Here is a 16,072-nt window from a genome sequence, read left to right on the forward strand (position 1 = left end):
CGGGCCGTCGCGCATTTTGTCCAGAGCAATGCAACGTATTGCACATACGTTGAAACTTGAACGTACCTATGGTTATGAAGGCTCGTACCAGCCCCAGTTCCGAGGATCATTACTCAATGCCCAGATCAACACGATACATAAGAACTCCCATGTCTGGCATTCCTTATCTTTTGATCCTCAAGTGCTTCATGGTCTGACGACTGAGTCTCCAAAGCTTTCTCACAAGTTCAAACCCATTAAACAACTAACCACTGACTCATCGCTGGTACGTTGACTTTATCTCATGTACCATATCAACATTTTTTTACTGACACGGCACAGATCATGGCTACGCACCTCCGGAGCGGAAGCGACGCAAAGTCAAGCGGCTCTACCAGCCGCAAGAAACAGCCAAACGACAACATCGAAATGGTTCCTACGCGGAGTGCCGAAACAGGATCCAGCGGCGCTTTCAAGCTCGATGAGGCAAATTCCGTTGAAAAGACGGGATACATGTTCTCGACGAAGAAGAAGTGGCAGATTCTGACTGTTGTGGCTTTGTGTCAGACTAGTATGAGTAAGTGAAGCAACTAACCTGCCAAACATCGAAGCTGCGCAGAACTAATATTTGATAGATTACAATGCAGCAGTCTACTCAAACGCCATCGGGCACCTCAACACCCACTACAATCTCGGAACCAATCACTTCAACAACGCCAGAGCGGGAATGGCCTGGTTCCTGATTCTGTACGGATTCGGATGCGAACTCTGGGCTCCTTGGTCCGAAGAGTTTGGCCGGTGGCCCATCATGCAAGTATCACTCTTCACTGTCAACATGTGGCAGATACTTGCCGGTGCCAGTACTTCCTGGCATCAAGTACTAATTGCACGTCTCTTTGGTGGTCTTTGCTCTGCAGGCGGCTCCGTGACCCTTGGAATGGTTGCCGATATGTTTGAGCCTGAAGAGCAGCAGATGCCCATTCTCTGGGTCAGTCTGTGGAGTTGTCTGGGCTCCGGTAAGTTGCGCGACGGCCTTGATGTTGAAAACGATTTACTAACACATGCTAGTCATCGGTGGCATTTGTGGTGGTCCCATTGAGCAGTTCCTGGGCTGGCGCTGGAACTTCTGGATCCAGCTGATGCTCGGTGCTACTGTTCAGGCTATCCACGCGTTTTACGTTCCTGAGACTAGAGCGACGGTTATGCTCAACAAAGAAGCGAAGAGGCGACGTAAAATCAATCCGGACGACAATGTCGTTGGACCAACTGAAGAGAAAAAACTCGACTGGAAGAAGGTGGGAAGCATCATGGGCCGTCCATACAAGATGCTTGTTTGCGAGCCCATTGTTGGGTTCTTATCGTTGCTGAGTGGGTTCAGCGATGCACTCATCTTCAGCTTCCTGGAGTCATATGGCTATGTGTTTGGTGAGAGCGGATGGGGATTTACACCCAGCAAGCTTGGACTTGCGCTATTTGCTCTCTTTATTGGCTATTGGCTAGCAGGAGTGATATATTTCCCTATCATTAGACGTCACAACCAGTTGCGTACAAAGGGCACGGTACTCAGCCCTGAGAGTCGACTCTCAGCTCTCCGCTGGGTGGTGTTGCTGTTACCGATCGGCTTGTTTGGATCAGCTTTCGTCGTCACGGGGCCGCCTCTTCCATGGATCGCACCGCTCATCTTCGCAGTACTCATCGGCTGTGCCAACCTTGCAATCTATTTTGCCACAATCGACTACATGGTGGCCGCCTACGGTGGAGAGTATTCTGCTTCGGCCACCGGCGGCAATGGTTTCGCTAGAGACGTTCTCGCTGGTATTTGTTCTTTCTACACCGGCCCAATGTACAAGAAACTTGGCGTCCAAAACTCTACGTGGGTACTTTTTGCAGTTTCTGCAGGCGTCTGTATACCAATGTTTTGGATCTACAAATGGGGACCTCGGATCAGAGCTCGCAGCAAGTATGCCGAAAAGATTCAGGAAGAGCGTGAGAAGAATGCCGCGGCTAAGGAAGCAATGCAGTCCAGGCGGGAGGCTCTGCTCCAGATAAACCAGGTACAAGTATAGAAGAGGAGAGTAGAGATGCGATACATGATCAGGAGGCGACCAGGCGTCGCCAATTGACTTCGCGACACGCGACATACATGTCTTTTGTTTTTGTACTGATTGAAAGTGCACCAATACCTATCGGATGTCCAAAGAAGATGATACTGGGGAAGTAAATATGTTGCGGGCTTGAATGGCTCAAGAAGTCATTCGATGTATAGCGGGATCAGGCTATGTACGAAGCGAAGAAGCAGTCAGCATTAGGCATGACGACTACTCCAATAGAGCATCAAATGTACAATGAGGATCAAAATCATAGTGCATAGAGAGTGAGCAGATGTGTGAGAACCTAGAAGTGGGAGCAGCAGAGTGACTGGTTAAGGTAATGAGGGGAGCATATCGTTAGCGCGTCACGTGACAGCGCGTCCGCCTGTTCACATGTCGTGCCATGCCAGACGAGAAAGAGCGTAGGCGTACCATGAAAGCCAGGATGCGCAACACACCAGATACATCGCCGCCCGACCGTTAGTAATCCGCTTCGCCGTAGCCCACAACCATGTGGTTCCTGGAACACGAGAGTCTTTTTGGAGGGAAGCGCGTGTGGCTGCGCCCGGGATCGCAGCAGCTCTTCGGTCGAACTAGGGCGGCCGATCAGGATGGCCCACAGGGAAGGAATTGGAAGATTGACAACAAGGCTGTGTCGAGAAAGCATGTTATGCTCAAAGTTTATGAGGTGGTACCAGAGGACGGGACCAAGCTTCACAAACGGTCACAGATTGAGGTTACTGACCTCAGCTGCCGTCAAGGAACTACAATCGATGAGAAGACAACACTGAAGAGCCAAAAGGCAGATGATGGAACGGTGACCTACAGTAGCGAGATACTGAAAGGAACAGAGCACACGATTCGATTAGCCCAAGGCTATGCGCCGTTCAAAATTGTCTGGCGTCCGGTTGTGTTCACCTATGCGTCGAAGGAGTCAAGGGACGGCAAAGTACGTAGTACGCAATTGCACTCCCTAGACATCAAGACCACGACAGAATTTGTGTTCGACAAGACAACCCATGTTGTATCAGCGAAGCGAAATTTACCCAAGGTTCTCTCCGGTCTAACGTCCGGCAAGCACATAGTTACTGTCGAATTTCTCGAAGCGGTTCTCCGTGTTGCAGCCGCATCAGTCGATGAAGAACAAAATTATATACCATCTCAATTGGAAGAGGACTTTGACACATGGTGGCCGGCTGAGAAGGACTATGTACCAGCAGCAGGAGCAGAGCCAGTAGCTCGCCCGCAGGAGATGCTACTTCCTGATGTTTCAAGATCAGAAGTTTTCTCAGGCCTAACATTTGTTTTCTTGAATGAAGGCCAATACAGTAGCTTGCTTGACCCAGTCACTGGTGGAGGCGGCAAGGCATTACTTTACAATATCCGGCCAGGCGAGACAACTGTCGAGGAATACGTCGATTACGTTCACAGCGTTGCAGGCAAGAAACGGCGTGGAAAAAGTGACGAGAAGCTTCCAGTTATAACAGTACGGTTACCAACCTATCCTGATGCAATGGAAGAATGGGCTGCAAGCTTTGTTACTGGAGCTGATCAAGCACTTGGTCAACGCTCCATCTTACAAAACGAGTTTCTCGATGTGATTATCACAAAGGACCGCACTCAACTCCAACGGCCACCCGCTGAAGTTATCGAAGTGCCTTCTAGTGACCCTGTACCAGACTCAGCTCCAACTCGACGTTCCACGCGCGCCCGAACTCCAATGTCTAGGTCAGGGACACCTTCACAATCCCGAGAAGGGAGTGCAGCTCCAGCAGAAGAACCCACAAAGGTGGTTCCGCGAAAGCGCATAAGTAGGTCCAAGACCAGCCGCTTCACCGGTTTCGATGATGACGAACCGATCCCGAAGAAGAAGCTTAAAGTGGAAACCATACCAGAGGAGAATGTGCAGCAGGTCGCTGCCTCAGGGTCATCAGTTGCAACTCCACAGACACAAACTGGTCCCAGTACGCAGAACCAAGCCTCTCTACCATTACATATTCAAGACAGCGTCGAAAAGGAGGAACAGATGGATACGCTGTTTCCCACGGCCGCAAAGATGAGAAAACAGCGAGCAGCTACTCGTGCTCCATCAGCTTCGGTGGAGCCTGAAGCAGGTGGACCTGTACAAAAGTCAAACACTAAAGGCGTAGATGCATTGGCACGACTCAATAAGGCTAAGGCCAAAGCAGAGAAAGAGATCAATGTCCGTGAGCACACGCGTCAACGGATTAAGGAAGAGGAAGAGCGACGCAAAGCAGACGAAGAAAACCTTCGAGAAGCGCTTCAAGGCATTGATATCTCTGAACTCAAGAACCTAGCACAGATAGAGGAAATGGACGTCCTGCCACGACAAAGCAGAAGCAACCCGCACAACCAGAGCAGAACAGGCAGCGACCGCTGGAATCCCGAATGGAACGGCCGCAAGAACTTCAAGCGCTTCCGTCGTCGCGGCGCCGAACAAGGCGTGCAAGGCCATAAAGTCCTCGTCACGCTCGAAGAGGCCCCGCCAAAGAAAGGCTTCGGTATCGGTGACGCCTTCTTCCTCGAAGACGTGGAACCCTCATCGCGCTCGCACCACAGCCGCCGCGGCACACAAGCCGACGACGACGACGACGAGGCCTCTGAACCAGAAGTCGGTGGCTTCGCTCGACGCAAGCATAGCACGCAGACGCAGACACCGCGGGAAGTCATTAATGTCGAGGATAGCGGGCCTGACGACGAAGAAGTGGTGCCTACAGGGCGGACGCAGAGGAGTAGCGGACGGACGCAGCGAGTTGTCGAAACGCAGCTCGAGGGTACGCAGACGCAGAGTAGTAGGAAGAGGGGATCTGGAGCTGCGAGCGGGCCGCCTGCCAAGAAAGGTAGGTTTGGAAGGAGAGATGATGATAGCGATGATGAGGAGACGGGGTTTAGGTTCAAGCGGAGGGGATAAGTCTTGTTTCGCGTGGAAAGGGAAGTATGGTTAGAAATAAGGAGTGTCTGTGTGCTTTCCTGTGTTCTGCAAAAAAGCATGATACCCAGATAGGTTATTTACTTCAGTAGCGAAATCGCATTCATCGCATTGTCACGGTTGAGGGGGAAAACGGTGGTGTAAATGTCAAAAAGCGTAAATTCGTATCGTCTAGATAGACGATGAGATAGTAGGCGTCCCAAAGCCCTCCACCGAAGGAGCGAAACGAGGAAATTTAAAACCCGCATGACCATGACCACATGCTCTCTGCCCCGGTGTTGTGTCGTGCTGCGTACTACGCAGGTCGCACTTCCCATAGACTAACATCCATGTCTCTACGGCTCACTGCAATGTTTCTGTCTCTTGTTTGTTTTTCTCCCACCCGAAACGGCTCAGCGTCTCATTTCTTTCTTGTCCGTCGCCACAAGGGTCGCTTTCATTCTTCGACTACCAAGCTCTCGTGCTCAGTGTGTACATATCGGAAAGGGCGAATTTATCGCTTGCGCTCAAAGTACGAGCTGGCACCGAAAAGGGCGACGCTCTGGTCCATGACGGTCTCACCGACCCAAAGGTAGTTTTCAAACCACTTGAGGGCGCTGGGGTTTTCGCTGAAGGAATCTGGCTTTAAACTGGGTCTGGGGTTTAGCTTTAGCTCCAGACTTGTATCAATGTCGCAAAATCTTGTTGAGCATATTGCTCGGGCTGGGTAGTTGTTGTATGTGTGGTGGTTGTGCCTGGGAAGGACAGAGAATGGGGACAACGTACGTGAGGCCGGTTGAGCGCCGGACGCCAGCCAGGAAAGCGGAGACTGTGACATGGTTAGTGATGTTGTTTTTGGAATAGGCATGTTTTCTGTGTACGTACTAAGTACCGCATCAAAGGCGTAATGTGCGACTTTGCCGAGCTGGAGGGTGTGTAAGCTACTGAAGATGCGACTCGGCGGCCCGACAGGCGCGGATCCGGAGCAGGCAACCTACGACCATTGTGGAGGGTATGGGGCGAAGCGGAGTTGTGTCTGGGGGAGATGTTTGGCGATCACTGTACCAAAAAGTGTGGCGGGTATGGGTGTTGTCGCGGGTGGCGGTTGTTGAGTGGTGGAAGGATGCGGTGTAGAGCGATTAGGTAGAAGTGGTGGTGGGGAGACGTGTGGCTGGTGCCGTGGTTAGTCACTCTCCCTGCATGTGATTCAGCTGGCACGCAGCATGCGCGACTTGAGTAGGCTTCCCGCGCCGTTACATGTTGATCTGGACCACGGCAAGAGATTAGAGCACTCTGTGGTATTTGCACACCCAGACACAGCCCATGTACCTGCAGAGTGACAATCCGTGAATCGCTTACAACAGGCCATTCGCACATACTGTACTTCAGGTACAACCTCGGGACACGCGGCGGCGGCCGTGATTGTACCCACTGATATGGAACTCCAGGATACCCACGTCCCAGTGGCAGGTGGACAGCGATTGAACCTCGGGCACCACGGCCATGCGGAGCACCTACGGGTGATCTAGGAGCGGGCCATTCTACAAGCAGGTGATATATAACTAGGCCGTCCTCAACGTGGTGAAGCCCCTTCAGGGCTCTTTTTTTTCCATGACCTTGACCCCATGAGACCCCCAAGGCACCATGCATCTCTACGCGGGCACAAGCACTGAAGAAAAAAATATGCCATGACACGCCAGCATCCGGCCGCGCACCGATACATAAACTCAAATGGCCACTAGCTAGACTGCGGAGACGAGACACCGGAATTCGGACACCGGACGGGGACACCGGAATGCGGCGCCGCGATTTGCAACGGCCCTGAGCAGCAGGTTGCGTCTGTACGTACAGGGCCTTATCGGAGTGGGATGCTTTGAGTGCAAATGACGCCGCAACGTGGGTGGTTTCGAACAAGCAATGGGCGAAGAGGGTCACCACCACCACGGGGGCAGGTCAGAAATGCCGTCAGCAGGCCAGTCAGCGGAACTGGAGTGGCGCTATCAAGCCCACATTTTTTGCTCCCAGGCCCAGTTCTCCATCGCAATCCGTTTCCAATTGTTATATCCAAACGTGCCGTCGCTCAGGGTGCAGCCCCACGTACTAAGCACCTACACTAGCGCCAAAACTACTGCCCCTCCAAAACACGCTCAACAGCCAACAAAACTTCTAGCCCGCGCCTGCACAAGATAAACTCGTCGAGCGCCGTTGTCTTCGTAGCCAGCTCGCTCACCTTCTCCTCTTCCTTCTCTACTCTGCAGCCACCACATTGCCAAGTGGACTGTCTGTATACTGCTCCTACCGGCCCCGCACTCCGCTACAGCGATATAACTTCGCTCACAGCCCTCCCTTTCCCTCCTTCTCCCTCCCCATTCACACACTACTAGACGTAGAAAATGGCAAACGCGTACGTATACTTCATTCACACACCGCAGGCTTCTTGTTTGTAGCAGATGTGGTCGGCCCAAGTCCACGCATGTCTGCGCAGATAAAACAGCTCCGCGGGGGAGGAAAAGTGTCCAACTTGGCTCTGTACCAAGTTCTTGACTTACCTTCCTGTTCCATGATGATCAGTTCACCCATAGACGGTGTCATTGGATCTGCAGCTTTGCAGCAACAACCGCGCGCCATGGGCATGTCGGGACTATATTCCCTCCGGAGCATTCACTGACCCCGAATGTAGTCTAGACCACCTCAACTCCGGCAGGACCAGGATCGAGTGGCTCAGCCAGCTCAACACTGAGTACACCCCTGCTAAGCAGTACCGACGAACCTCCATCATCTGTACCATTGGTCCCAAGACCAACTCTGCTGAGAAGATCAATGCTCTCCGCAAAGTCGGTCTCAATGTCGTCCGCATGAACTTCTCCCACGGCTCGTACGAGTACCACCAGTCCGTCATTGACCATGCGCGCGAAGCCGAGAAGTCACAGCCTGGCAGGCCGCTTGCCATTGCCCTCGACACCAAGGGCCCCGAGATCCGAACGGGTAACACCGTGGGCGATGCTGATATCCCCATCAAGGCCGGTGCCATCATAAACATCACTACCGATGAACAATACGCCACTGCCTGCGACGACAAGAACATGTACGTCGACTACAAGAACATCACCAAGGTGATTGAGGCTGGCCGCACAATCTACGTCGACGATGGTGTCCTCTCATTTGAGGTCCTCGAGATCGTAGACGACAAGACGCTCAAGTGCAAGTGCGTCAACAACGGCAAGATCTCGTCAAGGAAGGGTGTCAACCTGCCCAAGACCGATATTGATCTTCCCCCGCTCTCAGAGAAGGACAAGGCCGATCTCAAGTTTGGTGTCAAGAACAAGGTCGACATGGTCTTTGCGTCCTTTATCCGCCGCGGCAGCGACATCACCGCCATCCGTGAGGTGCTCGGTGAGGAGGGCAAGGACATCCAAATCATTGCCAAGGTCGAGAACCAGCAGGGTGTAAACAACTTTGACGAGATTCTGCGAGAGACTGACGGTGTCATGGTTGCTCGTGGTGACCTTGGTATCGAGATCCCACCCAGCCAGGTCTTCATTGCACAGAAGATGATGATCACCAAGTGCAACATTGCCGGCAAGCCTGTCATCTGCGCCACTCAGATGCTCGAGTCCATGACCTACAACCCACGCCCAACTCGTGCCGAGGTCAGCGACGTTGGTAATGCTGTCCTCGATGGCGCTGACTGCGTCATGTTGTCTGGCGAGACTGCAAAGGGTGATTACCCCGTAGAGGCCGTTACCATGATGCACGAGACGTGCTTGCTCGCTGAAGTCGCTATTCCATATGTCAATGCATTCGACGAGCTGCGAAAGCTTGCTCCAGTGCCATGCCCAACCACTGAGACATGCGCCATGGCCGCCGTCAGCGCTAGTCTTGAGCAGAATGCCGGTGCTATTCTGGTTCTGACGACTAGGTGAGTGGCCCAAAGGCCTGTATACCGATGAATTCTAACAAATGTCAGTGGTACGACCGCCCGCCTCGTCTCCAAGTACAGGCCTGTTTGCCCCATCATCATGGTTACCCGTAACGCGATGGCCGCCAGGGTAAGTTGATGCAAAATACGACAAGTGTAATAGTCACTAATTTGTGTAGTATTCACACCTCTACCGCGGCGTTTACCCATTCTATTTCCCCGAGGCGAAGCCAGACTTCAAGACGGAGCCATGGCAGGAGGACGTTGACCGCCGGCTGAAGTGGGGCATCATGAACGCCATCAAGCTCGGAGTGCTCAGCAAGGGTGATCCCGTTGTTTGCGTGCAAGGTTGGAGGGGAGGCATGGGACACACGAACACGCTCCGCATTGTCCCGGCGCAGGAAGATTTGGGCCTTGACCAAGACGCGTAAGGGTACCGCGGGAGCGGAGACGTTCTATTTATTGATAGAAGGGGGCGTGTGTATGTGGAGAGAGAGAGGGCTGCACAAGATGCACATACATGACTCGCCTGACCAAATGACGGTCTGGCGCATGAACCGCAAGATTCGATGTAGACACTAGCGGATAGTAGGCAAACTCTGAATGAACACCTTACACTTCCATCAAAGGCAGGCCCGGGGAACGGCCAGCATGTGCTGAAACCCAACAAAGACTAGAGCGACACCCAAGGCAACGGCTTTGGACCGCGCAGCCAGGGTCACTTTGCTCCTGGGGGCCGTGCGCTAGCAACACTAGCCTCCTGGTACACGATGGTGAGTACATTGACCGACGCACAACCCTACCACACCCTCCATGGATATATCTGCGCTAGTGAATCATGATGGAGACGCAACGGTGCTACCGCGCCGTTCGCTCTCCATCCCCCATTCCACCGCGACCTCTTCTCCCGTCACATTTGCTGCAAAGATACCTTCGCCGCCGCCTAAAACCAAGTTCAAGCAGATGTCGCTCAAGCGCAAACGCCACGATCCAAAGCCAATATGGGCTTATCGCGAGGGTGAGGAGCTCCCCCCCGAACTGAAGCAGCTCGTAGAGCAGCAGCGCCAGCAGTCGCGTCCGCCGCCGACTGTCGCTCAACCCCAGCCGCACGCGCAGCCTCCGCCCCAGGCTCACCCCCAACCGCGACCCCAACCGTCGCCAATGGTTGAGCGAAACGGACATCCATCATCAGAGAAAGGCGCTCCTCCTCCAGGCACAGCGGTGCGCGAACTCTCTGGCTTCGAGCGACCCATCTCCAACGACGCACAAATCTACGATGACGTGTCACGCAACGTATGCGATTTTATATGGAACACGGCCGTCAACAATGAAGTTGTGCGGAGCGCGATCGCGGATCCAAAAGTGCAGCTCGAAGTGGAAGCGCGCTGGGGTCAGATCATTGACAAGCAGACGGACCAGCGACTGCGTGGATTTTGGCGCACAGAGACGGTTTTGAATACCGATGTTTTGGAAGTCAAGTTTGAGAGTACCATGACGGCGCAACAACACAAGCGCATGAACCTCTTTCTGAACGCTCAGGTTCAGCAATCAAAGGCTCCAGGAGTCCCACGACCTCCAATCGATTACCGACACACCTATGAGACGGACATGTTCTACGAACTAGACCAGCAAGGCTTCAGCTCTTTGAATCCCATTGTTCAGCGTTTAATAAGCACTGCTGGTGGCCGACAGCGTGTTCGTGTGACACGCGACAAAAACTCGGGCGAGTTCTTGCGTGCGATTATAAAGCACAGGCTAGGCAACCTCGAAGTCAGCTCTCCAAAGACCGAGTGGGACTACCGCATTGGCATCAACTTGGAAATTGACTTCCCAGGTCCTATAGAAAGTCTCACGCCTGCCGTGGAGGGTGGAAAGACGGCCGAGGGCATGCACCGCCAAAAGGACCGCATGTCATACTCGTGGCTAGGTGCTTATCAGGTTGATCTCACACAGGTTTCTCAAGGGCCCAGCAAGAACCACGAACTGGAACTGGAACTAGACTCTGGTGTGCTCATAGCAGAAGCAGACAAGGTGAGACGAAAGGAGCCCACCAAATTCGAGAGCCTGATCAACGGGATGATGAACAACCTGCGGGTGTTGTCGCGTGAGATTACGGTTTCTGGTCCTGGCCCCAGTGCATAGGGGCATGGACGAGTGTATGGATGTACTGTAATACTATTGTTGTTCGTATACGGCGTTTGGAAGGTTCAACGCGAAACAGCAAATTTGGGATCAGCATCGCCAGGAGTTTGTGTTTCGAAAATAAGATACCCGTTTCTCACTATTTACTTCGCATCATATGGCTTCCACTTGCTCCTTTCACTCTGTGCCTGTGACTAATATTCAGGGGCAAGTATGCAGCTTTACTAGCTATGCCAGCTGTGCGAGTCCTGTATTATTTGCAAAAATTTTATTCTTAATGGTCACACAAACTCCTTTTCTATGAAGAGTCACACATCGCAAGTGAGGCGCACGCCATGGATCTTATCGTGGGAGTGATGTGCAGGCTAGCGTATTATGTCATGTCGAAGTGGACCAGGGTCGCCGCTTCCGAGACTCACGAGCTGTGTTTAGACCATCACGTACACGGTTCCCCGAACTCACCACCACGGCGCCTCGCCATCCCCATCAATCTCTCCTCAATCTCACATCTTTGTCCCTCATTCACTGCAGCGGTCACGCTCAAGTCCGAAGCATCACGGTCCCCCCGTGTCCTCTGATCGCAGGCAAGCCCGCAGGCGCCACTGCGCAGCTCCATCGCCTTCTACCCATTTCCGCAACAGCTCCTTCTCTCCTCAACACCGCGGGCAACCGTTTCACAACACCGAAACACGCATTATCCTCGCTCAGCACAACACAATGGTCGGTCTTACATCTGCCGCCGGCGTTGTTGGCTTCCTCTCCGAACCGGATCCAGCGCTGCGCTCGTTCGCCCTCCAGCGGCTGAACGAGGAGATCGACCTGCTATGGCCAGAAGTCGCGGGCTCCGTCAGTCAAATGTAAGAAGCTCAGATATGCACTGCACACATTACTTGGGTAATTCCCGTTATCGTACAGCTACTAATACGGATGCCGTCACAGTGAGGCCCTCTACGAAGATGAGTCGTTTCCCGAGCGCGAGCTTGCAGCCCTGGTAGCAGCAAAGGTGTACTACCAGCTGCAAGAGTACAATGAGAGCATGGTCTTCGCGCTGGGTGCGGGCAAGCTCTTCGACATCCACAAGGCTGCCGAGTTCGAGGAGACAATACTAGGTAGGATACCACGGTCCTTTGTGTCTATCTTCACATATACACCCTTTCCCTTTCTTGTTGAGGCATTGGACTCGTCATCACTTGGAGAACATATTCTGACTTGCTTTTTGTAGCAAAATGCTTAGATACGTACATCGCGCTCTCAGTCATGCACAACCCGCCGACACCGGTGAGCAAGGCGAGCCAGGCCCCTCCACAGCTGAGCACGTCGTTTTCTGGAAGCGCTGCTGGCGGTGCCAGTACTTCAGCTAGCCTGGCATCGCCCATCACACCCTTCTCTCAGTCCGCGTTACCATCAAAGTCGCTCCTTTCCAGGGAGGACTCGTCTACATTTGACCCCACTGTCCCCGGTGGGGGCAATGCTGGTGTCGCTGGAGCACACCCTACTCCGATGGTGCTGCAGCGAAATGTGCAGAAGAACCTCCACAGCACTGTAAGGAGGATATTCGAGAGCTGCTACGAGAGCGGCAACTATAAGCAGGTTGTCGGGATCGCCATTGAGGCTCGGAATCTTGAGGTCTTGCGCGAAGCTATTGTGCGCGCAAGCCAAGAGGGAAAGAAGCAGGGAAAGAAGCCTGCACAACCGTCTGCACAGAGCGAGGATTTGATGGAATATGTTCTCGACATTTGCATGAACGTGGTACAAGAGCGTGGCCTGAGAAACGAGATTCTTCGCATGATTCTGGATCTCCTCAACGATGATCAGATACCGAACCCTGATTACTTCTCCATTGCCAAATGCGTTGTCTACCTCAACCAACATGCCCTCGCCTCGAAACTCATTCGCCAGCTCATTGAGCGCGGCGACGACAAGTCACGAGCTGTCGCATACCAGATTTCCTTTGACCTTTACGAGAACGGTACACAAGAGTTTTTGAGCAAGGTCATGGAAGAGCTCCCTGCTGAGAAAGAGGAAGAGACCGAGAAGCCCCAGTCGACAGAAGCAGGTGAATCAGATTCTCTCCTCGCAAATGCCGACACTAGCAATGTCTCGGGCTCTAAAGACTCTGAATCGACCGAAGACCAACTCAAGTCTTTCAACTCTGTCCGCCATATCCTTCGTGGAACAAAGAGCATCGAACTGAACCTCGAATTCCTGTACAGGAACAACCGCACAGACAAGGCTATTCTGAACAAGGTTCGCGACAGCTTGGAGGCTAGGAACTCCATCTTCCACTCTAGTGTCACCTTTGCAAATGCTTTCATGAACGCAGGCACCACCAACGACACATTCTTCCGGGAGAACCTGGAATGGCTAGGAAAGGCAGTCAACTGGTCAAAGTTCTCGGCGACCGCTGCTCTGGGTGTCATACACCGTGGCAACATTACTCAAGGACAGAAACTCCTCGAGCCATACCTACCCAAGGACAGCGTTTCGTCGGGCTCTCACTACGAGCAAGGTGGATCACTGTATGCCCTTGGTTTGATCTACGCCAATCACGGAAGTAACGTTCTTGACTTGCTCCTGAAGCAGTTCCAGAATGCGTCTGAGGAAGTCATTCAGCACGGTGGTGCACTCGGTCTTGGCGTCGCAGGTATGGCCACGGGCTCTGAGGAGATTTTCGAAGCGTTCAAGAACGTACTTTACACCGATTCCGCTATCAACGGTGAGGCCGTCGGTCTCTCCATGGGTCTTGTCATGCTCGGCACAGGCAACATCAAGGCACTTGAGGACATGATCCAGTATGCACACGACACACAGCACGAGAAGATTGTCCGAGGTTTGGCTATGGGTATGGCACTCATCATGTATGGCCGACAAGAGGCTGCCGATGAGCTCATCAACGGTCTCCTCGATGACCCAGACCCAACTCTACGCTACGGAGGTATCATGACCATTGCATTGGCATACTGCGGTACGGGTAGCAACAAGGCTGTCCGAAGGCTGTTGCACGTTGCGGTCAGTGACGTGAGCGACGATGTACGACGCGTGGCAGTAATGAGCTTGGGCTTCATCTTGTTTCGGAAGCCAGGTAGCGTTCCTCGCATGGTTGAACTCCTTGCCGAGTCGTACAACCCCCACGTCCGTTATGGAGCGACAATGGCTCTCGGTATCGCTTGTGCCGGAACCGGACTCCCTGAGGCAGTTGATTTGCTTGAGCCCATGATGAAGGACTCGACCGATTTCGTTCGCCAGGGTGCTTTGATCTCGCTGTCCATGATCATGGTGCAGCAAAACGAGGCAATGAACCCCAAGGTCGCGTCAATCCGCAAGCAGTTGGCCAAGGTCATCGGTGACCGTCACGAGGACGCCATGGCCAAGTTCGGTTGCGCTCTTGCCCTCGGTATCATTGATGCTGGAGGCCGAAACTGCACAATCGGCCTGCAGACGCCGACTGGTAACCTGAACATGACTGCCATTGTTGGTATGGCTGTCTTCACTCAGTACTGGTACTGGTTCCCTTTGACGCACTTCTTGTCTCTCAGCTTCACGCCTACTGCCGTCATTGGCCTGGACCAGGAGCTTGAGATCCCATCGTTCAAGTTCCACAGCAACACACGGCCGAGCATGTTTGACTACCCGCCTGATGCTGAAGTCAAGGCAGAGGAGGCGCCAGAGAAGATCAAGACAGCAGTCTTGTCAACCACAGCCCAAGACAAGCGACGGCGGATGGTTAAGGAGCGCCAAAAGCGAAGAGAAAGCATGGATGTCGACCATACTCCTGCCACACCAAAGCCATCGGGTGACGACGACAAGATGGATGTCGATGAGGACTCGAAGAAGGAAGACGGAGACAAGGCCGAGGGAGCGCAGGCCGTAGAGTCATCGTCGAAGAAGAAGGCAGAGAAGGAAAAGGTGGGCTACGAGCTGGAGAACATGTCGCGTGTGCTTCCGCCACAAATCAAGTACATTAGCTTCCCAAGCGAACGATATGTACCAGTAAAGAAGGTGAGTGGCGTACAAGCTATACTGGATGAAGTAGCCAAGCTAACACATGAGCAGCCAACTCTTGGTGTGATTCTTCTTACAGACACCAAGCCTTCGGAACCGAAGACGCTCCTTGAGCTCAAGGTAAAGAAGGCTGCGCCTGCACCTGCTCCTGGAGCATCGGGATCCTCTGGCGAACACGCACCAGAAGGCGTATCAGTAACAACAGCTGCAGCGCCGGTCAATGACAACATGGTCTACGAGGGCGAGGCGGAGGCATCAACCCCGAGCGAGTTTGTCTACGAATCGGACACTAATCCAGATGATGATGAGTAGGCGGCTAGAGCAAGGATAGAGAAATAGCGTGTTTGTAGAAGATGGGCGCTTATTGATGCGGTGCGTGGGATTGGAGGAGAGCAGGGATTGTATTCATGATGGGCTGCAGGGAGGCTTGTAGAGTCACCTTTCCCCAAAGCCCCGTAGTTTAGACGCAGGATACATGTATAATAGCCACAAGGTTGTTCTATCTAAGTGTGATGTGTGTGTGTGTGGCTCGACGTGTCTCATGTTCATAGACGGTATGCAAGCTGGCAGGACTAGTGGCTTCTAGAATTAACCCGAGATCCTGGATGGTGTAATTCGGCGCAAAGTGCAGTAGGTACAGGTGACCACACGGCAAGCAGATCTTCGGCATCTTGGGCGTGTCTAATGGTACGGTCGGGGGTATAAACACGACCGTTATGGTGGGGCACCAATATGCGTATATTCATACTGTAGGCGCGGTGGCAACGGGTGTGGATACGGGCATGAAGCGGCAGTTGCACATGCACCAAGTAGATGCGGACGTAATTTCGTCACAGAAGCAAGGTATTCGCTCATAGATGCCTAGTAAGATTTTGTGTAACAGAGGGCTCTGAATACGAATAGTATACATTTGTGTATACGGGAAGTACTTACATGGGTCTAGCTTCCCCGGATTCCTCGGACCGCTAGCTCGGGGACTAGAGCCGAAAACGGCTTGACGCAATGTTCTAC

At 53.0% G+C, this 16,072-nt stretch overlaps 6 protein-coding genes across 6 annotated transcripts; 5 read left to right on the forward strand and 1 right to left on the reverse strand.

Annotated features, from left to right (window-relative positions):
• Positions 1-324: 324 nt before the first annotated feature.
• Positions 325-2,045, forward strand: COCVIDRAFT_13793 (hypothetical protein; the record flags this gene model as incomplete). The annotated part of the gene is made up of 3 exons (XM_014703686.1): positions 325-556; positions 615-995; positions 1,048-2,045. 3 exons carry the CDS (start codon positions 325-327, stop codon positions 2,043-2,045), a joined length of 1,611 nt encoding a protein of 536 aa, XP_014559172.1.
• Positions 2,046-2,580: 535 nt separating this feature from the next.
• Positions 2,581-5,001, forward strand: COCVIDRAFT_35515 (hypothetical protein; the record flags this gene model as incomplete). Its single annotated transcript, XM_014703755.1, has 1 exon — positions 2,581-5,001. The coding sequence occupies one exon, from the start codon at positions 2,581-2,583 to the stop codon at positions 4,999-5,001; it is 2,421 nt and encodes an 806-aa protein (XP_014559241.1).
• A 511-nt stretch (positions 5,002-5,512) lies between these two features.
• Positions 5,513-6,002, reverse strand: COCVIDRAFT_24421 (hypothetical protein; the record flags this gene model as incomplete). Its single annotated transcript, XM_014703702.1, has 4 exons — positions 5,513-5,648; positions 5,785-5,827; positions 5,884-5,923; positions 5,997-6,002. The coding sequence occupies 4 exons, from the start codon at positions 6,000-6,002 to the stop codon at positions 5,513-5,515; spliced, it is 225 nt and encodes a 74-aa protein (XP_014559188.1).
• Positions 6,003-7,391: 1,389 nt separating this feature from the next.
• Positions 7,392-9,348, forward strand: COCVIDRAFT_24422 (hypothetical protein; the record flags this gene model as incomplete). The annotated part of the gene is made up of 4 exons (XM_014703703.1): positions 7,392-7,402; positions 7,679-8,917; positions 8,966-9,047; positions 9,097-9,348. 4 exons carry the CDS (start codon positions 7,392-7,394, stop codon positions 9,346-9,348), a joined length of 1,584 nt encoding a protein of 527 aa, XP_014559189.1.
• A 382-nt stretch (positions 9,349-9,730) lies between these two features.
• Positions 9,731-11,059, forward strand: COCVIDRAFT_92270 (hypothetical protein; the record flags this gene model as incomplete). Its single annotated transcript, XM_014703756.1, has 1 exon — positions 9,731-11,059. The coding sequence occupies one exon, from the start codon at positions 9,731-9,733 to the stop codon at positions 11,057-11,059; it is 1,329 nt and encodes a 442-aa protein (XP_014559242.1).
• Positions 11,060-11,776: 717 nt separating this feature from the next.
• On the forward strand, positions 11,777-15,373 carry COCVIDRAFT_92283 (hypothetical protein; the record flags this gene model as incomplete). The annotated part of the gene is made up of 4 exons (XM_014703757.1): positions 11,777-11,916; positions 11,999-12,168; positions 12,282-15,058; positions 15,113-15,373. 4 exons carry the CDS (start codon positions 11,777-11,779, stop codon positions 15,371-15,373), a joined length of 3,348 nt encoding a protein of 1,115 aa, XP_014559243.1.
• Positions 15,374-16,072: the final 699 nt, after the last annotated feature.

The sequence above is a fragment of the Bipolaris victoriae genome, assembly GCF_000527765.1.
Source record: "Bipolaris victoriae FI3 unplaced genomic scaffold scaffold_20, whole genome shotgun sequence".
Classification (NCBI taxonomy): Eukaryota; Fungi; Ascomycota; class Dothideomycetes; order Pleosporales; family Pleosporaceae; genus Bipolaris; species Bipolaris victoriae.